This window comes from Pteropus alecto, unplaced genomic scaffold, assembly GCF_000325575.1.
Source record: "Pteropus alecto unplaced genomic scaffold, ASM32557v1 scaffold21, whole genome shotgun sequence".
NCBI lineage: Eukaryota > Metazoa > Chordata > Mammalia > Chiroptera > Pteropodidae > Pteropus > Pteropus alecto.
Genome location: NW_006436282.1, coordinates 17,209,596 through 17,220,361, shown reverse-complemented (window position 1 = coordinate 17,220,361; position 10,766 = coordinate 17,209,596). Strand labels below are relative to the sequence as shown.

The 10,766-nt window shown below is 41.2% G+C and overlaps 1 protein-coding gene across 1 annotated transcript; it reads right to left on the bottom strand.

Annotated features, from left to right (window-relative positions):
* Nucleotides 1-3,518: 3,518 nt before the first annotated feature.
* NPY (neuropeptide Y) lies at nt 3,519-9,906 on the bottom strand. Its single transcript, XM_006911998.1, has 3 exons — nt 9,719-9,906; nt 5,549-5,629; nt 3,519-3,653 (listed from the first exon to the last, which is right to left on the bottom strand). The coding sequence occupies exons 1-3, from the start codon at nt 9,904-9,906 to the stop codon at nt 3,629-3,631; spliced, it is 294 nt and encodes a 97-aa protein (XP_006912060.1). The 3' UTR covers nt 3,519-3,628.
* Between the last annotated feature and the right edge of the window lie 860 nt (nt 9,907-10,766).

Here is a 10,766-nt window from a genome sequence, read left to right as displayed (position 1 = left end):
TTCTGCATAGGAGGGCAGCTGTTATTCTGATTGATGCTTTAGACCACATCGCACCGTGAGCAGGGACACTGTGTCAGAAGGCGACGTGCATTCCCAAATGCACGTCTATCTTTCCTTCTGATGTAGATGTGGCGGGCTGGCTCTTCTTGTATATGTGGCTGTTTGGGTAAGTGGATTTGGGAGGCTGTTTCACAGAACTCACTATTCCTGTCGATCTCCACCAGGATGCTGAGATTTGATATGGGAGAACAGGTATTTTAGAGGCTTGGGCCTCGTCCAGTTGCCCTGATTCAGCTTAGGGGAGCCCTGCATACTTGGATACTTGCCCATCTGGCAATTTGTTCCCCGTTTGGCAGCTGATTCTCATATTTACATCTCCTTGGTCAGGAAACTGCAAAGGGAGGCATGATGAGTGGGAAGGAAGAACCCGACTATATCCCAAACCTCTTTGCACTTCCAACAATGCACTGCAATTATCTGTCTCTCTCATTAGATGGTATATTGCCTGAGAAACTATTATTGACCTTTATATCCCCAGTGCTTAGTACTGGGACAAAAAAAAATGTCCAATACTTATTTGGTGATCAAAAAATGTTAAGTGAACGAATGATAGATAGATGGATGAGTGGATGAATGGATGGGTGGATAAATAAATGAATGAGTTTGGCATGCTTGGACATACATCACGAATCCCACCCCTGGTCACTCCGCCTCTGTTCCTGTCTGGTAGACAGACCCCTGGATAGTCCTACACAAGCTGTGGCTGACTCACCCCTGTGTTTAGCCCAGCTGAAAGTCTTCCACTCCAGCTCCATCGAGCCTTTTCCAGCTAATTCTGCCCACACTAAATGCCCCTTGCACAGTTTAGTACTTTGTTATTCTCTAGTTTTAAGTATGCCAGAGCTTTTTAATTAGATGATATGTGACCTGGCCTTGACTTCTTCCTGTGAGACAGCATCACACAGGGTAAAGTTCTCAAGTAGGGGAGCTACTGTCTGGTCCCTCTAACTAGGCCTCGGTTTCCTCGTCTGTGAAAATGGGGGAAGGGAGTGATGGTTACCTGTTTGAATGTGTAGTAGCATTGTAAGGATCAATATAAAAACACAATGGCATCGGCAAAAAAACGTATGTACAATTTTTCTCTCTCAGAATGTAGAATAGAGTTTGGATCAGAAGGGAGCTTAATGAATACTTTTTTTTTTTACTTGATAATGATTATGTTGCTTATGAGCATCTCCTTAGTGAATGTTGTGTTGTTGTTACTGTAACTCCAGTGAGGATTAATATTACTATTTGCAATGACTGGTGAGTAACCTGGTGTGTTTATACCTATTCCAAGAAGGGACAGCAGGCTCGCAATGTTTAAAAAATACTACCAGGGAATCTCTTGAAATGCAGTTTCATAATTTTTAAAAGTTTATTATTATTGTATTTCTTAAAGCAAATTCATGTTTATTAGGGATATCTTACTTTGTTTGGGCCGCTATAGTAAATTACCATAGATAGGTGGCTTGAAAACAACAGGAATTTGTTGCTCACAGATCTGGAAGCTAGGAAGTCCAAGATGAAGTCACCAGCAGTTTTGGTGTCTGATGAGAGCCCACGACCTTGTTTATAGAAAACCATCTTCTCACCATGTCCTATGACAGCTGGGACAAGGGAGCATTCTGGGGTCCCTTTTTATAAGGGCATTAGTCTCATTCATGACAATCTACTCTCATGACCTAAGCACCCCCTAAAGACCCCAACTGCAAATAGCATCACATTGAGGATAAGATTTTAACATAGGGATTTGGAAGAACACAAACATTTAATCTATAGCCAGAGATTTATAACCCAGCACAGGAATCACCAAAAATTTCATCCTTATCCATTTCTTTACTGTTACTCACTTCATTATCTTAAACTGAATTGTGATCCCCTTACAGACATTCATGGACAGCTGGGCAGGATTTATTATCCCCATTTCATGAGTGAGAACTCAGACGTTCAGTGCATTTGAAGGTCAGAGAATCTGGAAGTAACTGAGTCAGAACCACAGAGCTCACGTGGTGCGGAAGTTCAGTGCTCTTTCTAGTAAGATGAGGTGAAGAGGTAAGAGATCGAGGCCTGAGTTATAAGTAAAATGTGGGCTGTTTAACATTTAGGCTTTCAGGCATTTAGATTTGATGTAATAAGAGGTTTAAACTTTTGTTTAAAATGAAATTCCTGGATCATCTTCTAATGATTCATATATATTATTCCTGTTATCTCTGCTCCATGTAACCAAGAGTTCTATACATAGTGATGAATTTTCAGCCTGTTGGTGCTGCCAAGTAAATCTTTGTGGCAACTTTCTTTGTATAATACTAACTTCAATAAAGAGAATCTCCAAATATATACTAGGTTAATAAAGAACTTTGACACTGTGTGATACTAAATTGTGAGTTCCTAAATATTTTAAGATTTTTAAAAATGCTTTTTTTATATATTAGTATTTAGTTCAAAGCACAAAAAAACAAAATTAAGGAGAAGTTTAGGAAAATTATGGAACAGTTTTTATCTTAGTTTCATTAAAGGAAATTATTCTTTGGAGCCTCATTGACTTCAATGGCTGAAAAAGCATTAGAATTCTTTTATATGGAGAATACTTTATATGCTATAAGATTCTCTAAGTCATGGTGTACACAGGGTTTTCGTAAGCAGTTTTTAAAAATCACATAAAAATATTTGTGCATATTTTTTACAGTGTGGTTCAAAGTATAAATGTAGGATGTGACTTGTTTTCTTTGATTTAGAAATTACGTGTAAGAATCTAATAGCATTCACTTTAAACTAAGTGCAATAACCTTTAGCTAAATTGATTAACATACCCCGGGTTGTGTAAAAGGTAGCCATCCGACTCAGTGTATCTGTTTATGACTCACATTCTAAAAGTAGTGGCCTAAGAAAGTGTATGTACCTGAGCTGCTAGAAACATTTGGCTATTTAAGTTAAAATTCAGTAACATTTAAAACTCAGCTCCTTATTTGCACTAGCTACATTTAAATGCTCAAAAGCTGCATGTGGCTAGTGGCTACAGTATTAGGCAGAGGAAATATAAGACAGTTTGCAGAAAGTTTTGTTGGCCAAGAACCCTTTCTGCTGACAGAATAGGTGAACGAGGTTAAGAAAGATTCCAAGTGAATGGGAGAAAAAGTTCAGAAAATTGTTCCAAATTAGCATTCCCCTGCTCGATGTTTCCAAATACTTCTATTGTTACACACACACACACACACACACACACACACACACACACACACACACACACATCTCTGAGTTTTGTTCATCATAGACCTTATCTTTATATCTTCCATAGCCACTGCTTTAATATTGGTGAAACAAACCTTGCATCTGCTACTTGAGGGAGACTGGGACTGAATGAATAACTTAAAGAAATTCTCACTGTTGCAACAACAGATTTTCCACTGGAGCAATTTTGAATGCATGGAACTTTATTTAAACGCACATATATACAAGGACGACACAGGGAAACCGCAGAGTTGAGTACAGCGGCTGCATGCACTGGGAGGACAGGCGGACTCTAGTTTTACAGAATGAATATGGACTGAAAAATAGGCAAAGACTGGAGAGCAAGTTTCATTTCCCATCACCACATCGAAGGGTCTTCCAGCCTGTCAAACATAAGAAGCAAAGCATGTAAGAGAAGCTTCCCAGCTTCCTGGGAGTCTTGCAAGAGTGAGACATTGCATTCTGAACTGAAAGATGATCAGGAACTGCTGAAAAGGCTCCTGTTGGCATTCTGAATAAGAGGCCATGTAGAATTTCAGAGCAAGAAACAGCGGCATACTGTGCAAAGACCCAGCTGAGTAGCTTTCGCTCATAGTAACGGGAGTCTCGGGCAAATATCAGAGGGACTATTTAAAAGGCTCTATATTGATCAAAGAAGCCAAAGAAGTCTGCAACATTTCTGAAGATCAAAACCACAGGAATCACACAAAGCTGTAACAAGAAAGTTATTGTTGCTCAACTCTGAATATGCTTCCTTTGTTTTCCTGCAAGGCTTTTTATGTAGTGAGATGCTATTTACTGGACTATAAAGAACCCTTTTTAAGAAAATAGCATTTACAGGCAACTTCAAGGCTGTCAAGTTTTATCTCCTAACTACACGTGATTGTGGCTGTCAATCAGGGTGCAATTAACTTTATTTCATACACTAACTGTGCAACTTCAGGCCACAAAACAAAGCACAGCAGCAAGGTTGTAAGTAGGTCTGGATGGCTCTTTTTCTTATCTTAAGTAGATATAGCTCACCCTAAACTTACTGTAGCAAACATCACATGCATGTCCATGCGACGTAAAAAAAAGCATTTATTGTTTATTATATAAAAAACGACCCTTATGAATTTCCATCTGCTTTCCTTGCATTTGCTGTTTAAATCTGGCTGGTACCTGCAGGGACAAGAGCATTGAGGTTTTATTCCAGTCCAAATTGTTGTTTCCTTCAGAGAAAACAAACCTGACAACTCTAGAATTGCACCTTCACCCAGGCTGGCCATTTCACAAGAGAACAGACAGGCGAGTAGGAGGAAAAGTGGTGACTTAGTGGCTCATCCACTTTATTCTCTAGGGAGAACCCCAATGAAGAGTGACACTCTAGTCCCACTCACTGAGCAAGTGTTCTAGTGACCTCTTCTGGGGAACTTGGTTTTTGCCATTGTCAAGCTCTGGATTTAAGGCAGGCAAGCTACCACAGAAATGGATGAACCATACGCTGTGTGATCTTACTGGGGGTAGAGGCTGAAGGCAGCGGACAGATGAGCCAATTATGAAAAAGAAGGAAGATCAGGCTTCTTTTCAGCAGCACTCCTTGTCCAGGAGCCACCAGAGGATCCTGGCCCAATGACTGACACCCGGACATTGGTGGCACCTCTCCCAAGACAGTGCACACTCCAAGAAAGCCCCAAGGCTACAGATAAGCCCCTGAGAATAATATGCTGTCCCACATTCATTCACTGAATGCAATAAATTACTATGTGACATTGGCTGGACTAAAATATGTTAAAAAGCAAACAGGAGCACCCTGTGATTTATCTACAGTTTCATGTAAAACCAGGAAGATTGAAGTAAGGCTCATGAGGTATAGTTCTTAGGACATCTAGACACTCCACATAGTCTATAAAATCTAAGGATTAACCCAGCCAAAGATGAATGGTTGGTCATTGAATGTTGAGATGGGGATTCACTCTATGCTCCCCCAATTCTAACACAGTTAGAAATTCTCTATAGAGTAATTTCTAGGGTAAAAGTCACTTGTATTTAACATTTTCAAAGAAACACCATATCAACTGGGGTAGAATATATTACCCCACAGAAGTTTAGATATTTGCAAATGAGTACATGAAAAGAAAGGTTCTCCCCTCCCTGTTCCCCATCCCCATTTCTGCCCAGCTCCTACCTGGTCTAGAACGCCACATTCCAATGCCTCCTCCCCAGGCAGCCCTCTCTGGTTTCCCTCCCCAGGGCACCTTGAGCTCTGCAACAAAGTCCCACATAAGCCTTTTCATACCTAGTTCTGGGAACATTTTCTGTGCTTTCTCTCATCAAGAGGTCTGAAATCAGTGTCTCAGGGCTGGATCGTTTTCCATATCTAAAAAAAAAAAAGAAAGAATGAAAAAGAAAAGAAAAATTTGTTTAAAGCAAGTTTAGAATATTCATTAAAACTTTTTTAAAAAAAGAAGATAGTCTCCCATTTGGGGTATTAAATCTAAAAGTTATTTTCAGTTGATCATCTGCTAATAAGTAATCTAGGTGTACAAAGCATGCATTATCAGAAACATCATGAATATGATTTCAAATTATATAGATATAATTTTTTTCAATATCTAAATAACTTAGCGGATTATTTAAACCCAACCTAATTCCTAATTCTTGCCTTTTTATACAACAAATTTTATATATATATATATATATATAGAGAGAGAGAGAGAGAGAGAGAGAGAGAGAGAGAGAGATCTAGGTGAAGGAAATAAAAATACATCAAAGCATGATTTTAAATGTTTCCATAATTAGTTAATTGGCCATAGTTCTGAATTATAGTTCAAATCTTAACAAAGAGACCAGAAGATATTTCAGAAACATCCCTAAAAAAAAAAAATCAGTAGACTGAAGTTTTAGATCCACCTGTGTCTTTCAACCTGTTTTCTCATTTGTAAAGACAAAATCGTAACTCATGCCTAAATGGGAGTCTTTATGAACATCCAATGTGAGTCACAATGCTTTGAAAGTGAAAAAATGATACACGAATGCAAGTTATTGTTGTTGAAATTTACCTATTCTTACAGATAGCAACAGAATCTAGGTCCTATATTTTCCATATTTATTTGGGGTACCACAAGCTAAAAGCCTTATCTCATGCTGTGATTTTCATCTGCCCTATAAATATAAAGGAATCCTACTGGCCTATAGAAATGTTCTTGGTCTCTTTTTCTCCTGTAGTAGGATATGAATAGGACAATATATGAATGCAAGGTTATTCTTTCCTGCCAGGATGGCATACGTTACTTGCTCAAGGTGAATGAGTACACTGATCACTCCCTTACTCCCTCTCTCCCCCTTTCTTTCTTTCTCGCTGCTAAAGAGTCTAACAAATCTATAGTACTAAGTTGTATTTTTTAAAAATGCTATTTCCCCTTTTCTTGGAAAAGGCATTGGACACCAGCCACCACTTTGTTCGCAAATAAAAAATTAGCCTGGCATGGATTGATTCGCTAATAAGTAAACAGAGACACAAAGCTGTCAGAAGGTGTACTCTAACTGCCAATCAAGTACAATTAAATCTAATTCGGGGTGAAAGATTCCCTATTTTTGTTTCCTTTCCGGGACTCGAGGGAAGCAAAAATTGAGCAAACTCCCCTGCTGCCATCATTTATAAGATTTCCTCAAAGATTTTTTTTGTAGTTGTGATATCAGACTGTAGGCTACAGCCTATAGTTATTTATTCTGACCATCGGCTGATTTTACAACCTTAAAACTCTTGGGCACCTTTAACTCATTTATCTTTATCATGTTTCAGTGAATGAAAGAATTGGCCGATATTTTCTTCAATTTACAAGTAAAGAACCTAAATCTATAATAGCAGGATTTGCACAGTCATAAAGTACAGTGCTGTTCACAGTTCTTCCTTCTCTAATTAATTCTTGATTATTCTTTTTCTCTACAATTCTTTAACTTTCAAAGATGGAGTCTCTAGAGATAAGATTCCCAAACCTGGCTGAACATTAGAGTCACCTGGAAAGCTTTTAAAACCACTATAAAGTCCAAGCCCCACCATCACCCTTACCTCAGGTTCAAATTTAACTGGTTAGATGTACAGGCCAGCCTCAGAATATTTTTTAACTTCCCCAGGCAATTCCAATATGTGACCAAGATGGAGAAACATCAGTCTAAGGCTGGGTTTCTCAACACAGTGCTATGGACATTTTGGGCTGGATAACTCTTCATTGTAGGGGGCTGTCCTAGGCAAAGTAAGATGTTTAGCAGCATCCCTGGCCTCTACCCACTAGTTGCCAGTAACATCCACCCCTTGTTGTGACAACCAAAAATGTCTCCAGACCTTGCCAAATGTCCTGGGGAGCAAAAAGTCAGCCCCAGCTGAGAACTACTGATCTAGAGAACTGTATAAGCAATATGTGTTAGATCATGCTCTAGAATAAATGATGCTGCTTTCAGAAGCAGTGAACCAGAGTATACAGCTTAAACATAGATTGAATAGAAACAGGGAGGAAGGAGAATATTAATGCCAAATTAAAACATATATTCACAACCGACACTAAAATTTTCAAAAATACCAACATGTACATATGAGTGGGTGTGTATGATGGGAAGGCAATGAGCGTACAGAATGGAGATTATTGGTGTAGGTTATAAACCTCTGATGGTTTCTAAGGAGGAACCTATATGAAGATGAGATGGAAAACTCCGCTTCAGGACCAACTCATTCCCACTGAACTTTTCTCATGATACTCAAGTCCCTTTTCCTTATTTTTTATCTCATCAAAGATATTGGAGATCACACTGACTGCTGATGGTGGTGACAACACCCAAGGAAAATCAGTAGGAGGGGGGCTCCAATTTCATCACCCCTAAAAAGTTTTTATGAAATGTTCTTAGTTTCATGATATGTAAAACTGGAGATAATTAACCTTACTTCTAAGCTTTGAGGTAAAGACTGAACGAAATAATGCCTCGAAAAAACATTTGAAATGCTAAAGCTTTATACCGTACAATAGTAAAACTTTATAGCAATCATCTTTGTGAAAATAAGTTCTATTGTGCGTCATGATTGACAAACTAAATAATTAACAAAGGTTTTCATAGAAAAGATAAGAATATCTTTCTTATTTGTTCAAGTTCTTTTCTCCCATCTATATAGCATAAGCAAGAATCTGAACCAGTTGACTTTCTAATAAGTCTATTAGGATATAAAACATTGTTGCTTTTCACTAATTAAAATCATCAGGCTTCAGGGATCATAAACTGAAACTATTTAATTCTGGTACTTTCATGTATTTCTGATTCTATATAAATTAGGACTTTAAAAAAATACTTCAGGATGAAATAGCTTTTTGATGAAACAAATAAAAAAACTTTATTTTAAAAATAGAGACTCCACTTTGGATCCTTTCCAACTATTCCCTGACTTGTAAACAATAAAAATATGATAAAAACAAAAATTACACTTTACGAAACATAATTTAAACATGTCAAATAACATTAATGCTTTTAAAGGACCCATAATTTTTTGCTTATTAAGGTCATTTGATCTCAGGAACTAAAATAAAATATTCAATGATTTACAACTAAGATGAACCAATTTTGGAAACAAATTTAAAATCCTATATTATTTGTAAAATTGTTTGAATTGTGTTGTTTAATATTTGATGTTCAGAGTAAAAAAAAATGTGGCATTTCATTTTAGCTTCCTGGGGTTTCAGAATGAAGTTTACAATTTCTCAAATTCCATGTAACCCCTGGATTCATCCTGGAGTGACTAGACCAATGTAAATTTCTAGTTAATAAACCACCAAGCAGGCACTTCCTTTTCAGACCTTCTACAAAATGAGAAAAGTCTCTGCATTTTAGATCAAATGTTTTCTGCTAAATCTCTATTTATTTGGACCAGAATTTTCAAGTAGGGTCTGAGACTTTAAAAAAAAAAAAAAAAAGCTGTTTAGAAGAAAAGAAAATAGCTCTATTTGTCTGTCTTTCCCTCAAGACTGTCGTTCAGTTGGCTCTGGACAGGTTGGAAAATCTGGCAATGTCTTCAGCACCCCAGCTGCTTCCTCCCTGGTTTTTGCTGCTTTTCCTGGACACCCTGCCCTCCACTCGCCCCGCAGCACTTCCCTGGCGCACCCCCGAGCCCTTCACAGGGGGCTTCCCCACCCAGGTTTCCAAACAGTCCCCAGCTGCTCTAGGAACAAAAAAGCAAGGGGGCAGGTGGGAGGAGAGAGCCAGCCTAGGGAACCCGAATCTGGGGGTCAGGAATTTGTGACCCTAAATTGCAGAGGGACAGTACTCGGTGCCCTAAGCAAACAGTCACTGAGAGTTGATCCTGAGCCTGTCCTGCCCTGGAATATAATGAAGAAAAAGAAACGGTGCCTGTCCGCTCTTATATCCCCAGGATCACCGAGTGTGCCGGCAGGGTGGTCCCGGAGTGGATCCCGCGGAGGCCACGCACCTCTGCCGGGTGATGAGGTTGATGTAGTGTCGCAGCGCCGAGTAGTATCTGGCCATGTCCTCGGCAGGAGCGTCCTCTCCGGGGTTGTCAGGCTTGGAGGGATACGCCTCGGCCAGCGCGCCCAGGCACATGAGCAGGGACAGGGCAAGGGTCAGTCCGGAGAGCCCCAGTCGCTTGCTCCCCAGCATCTGCGGGCACCGAAGAGGCACAGTGGAGGGGCTTTGGGGGTTCAGAGAACACACGCCCCACACCTCCCTCCCTTGCCTCCCGCGCGGGTTCCTCCACTATCACCCATGACCGGAATTCACGCTCCAGCCAGCGCGGCAGAGGGAAGCGGAGCTGGCGAGCACCACCCCGCCCGCCCGGCCCTGGGCTCCATCGAAAACTCCGCGCAACTTCGGTGCAAGTCGCTGGGCGCAAGAGTCGCTCCACGACGGGTGCAGAGTGGGGCGACCCCGCACAGGTTCAGACACTTTAGAAACAGAATGAGAAGTTCTTCCCGCTGGGCTGAGGAAGCATCACTTTCCTACCCTCTTCCCCAAATCCCTGTCAGAGGAGAAAAGTTTCTTCTCTGATACTTTCGGGCCGCGTGTCTGCAGGAGCTCACCGCGAGGGCTGAGACGCGTCCCGTCAGGATTTAGGGGAGGGGAGGGAAATGCTCCCCGGGTCAGTCCATCTCAGGTCGGATCCCCAGGATCCTGGGAAACGGGGCAGGGCCAACCTCCCGGGACCTGTCACTGAGGGGCCGCCTGGGAAACCTCCCAGCAAGCGATGACCCCTGAGATAACTGCCAGCTGCCCTGGGTTGGGGGTCGCGTTCTCCAAAAGATAACCCAGAAGACTGCCCAGCCGGGAGGGTCCGGGAGAAGGGCGGGTATAAAATCAGAGGGGACCAGAAGGGGCAGGTGGGATTTAGTCGCCGAGAGCGGCTGGCGCGCTTTGGGACAGGGAGAGGACCGAGCGGGTGGCCAGGGGTTGGGGCGCGGGGCACGACCCTCCCAGCGCCCCACTGCTCCAGGGAGGGTGGGACGGCGCCCCGGGCAAGTTCG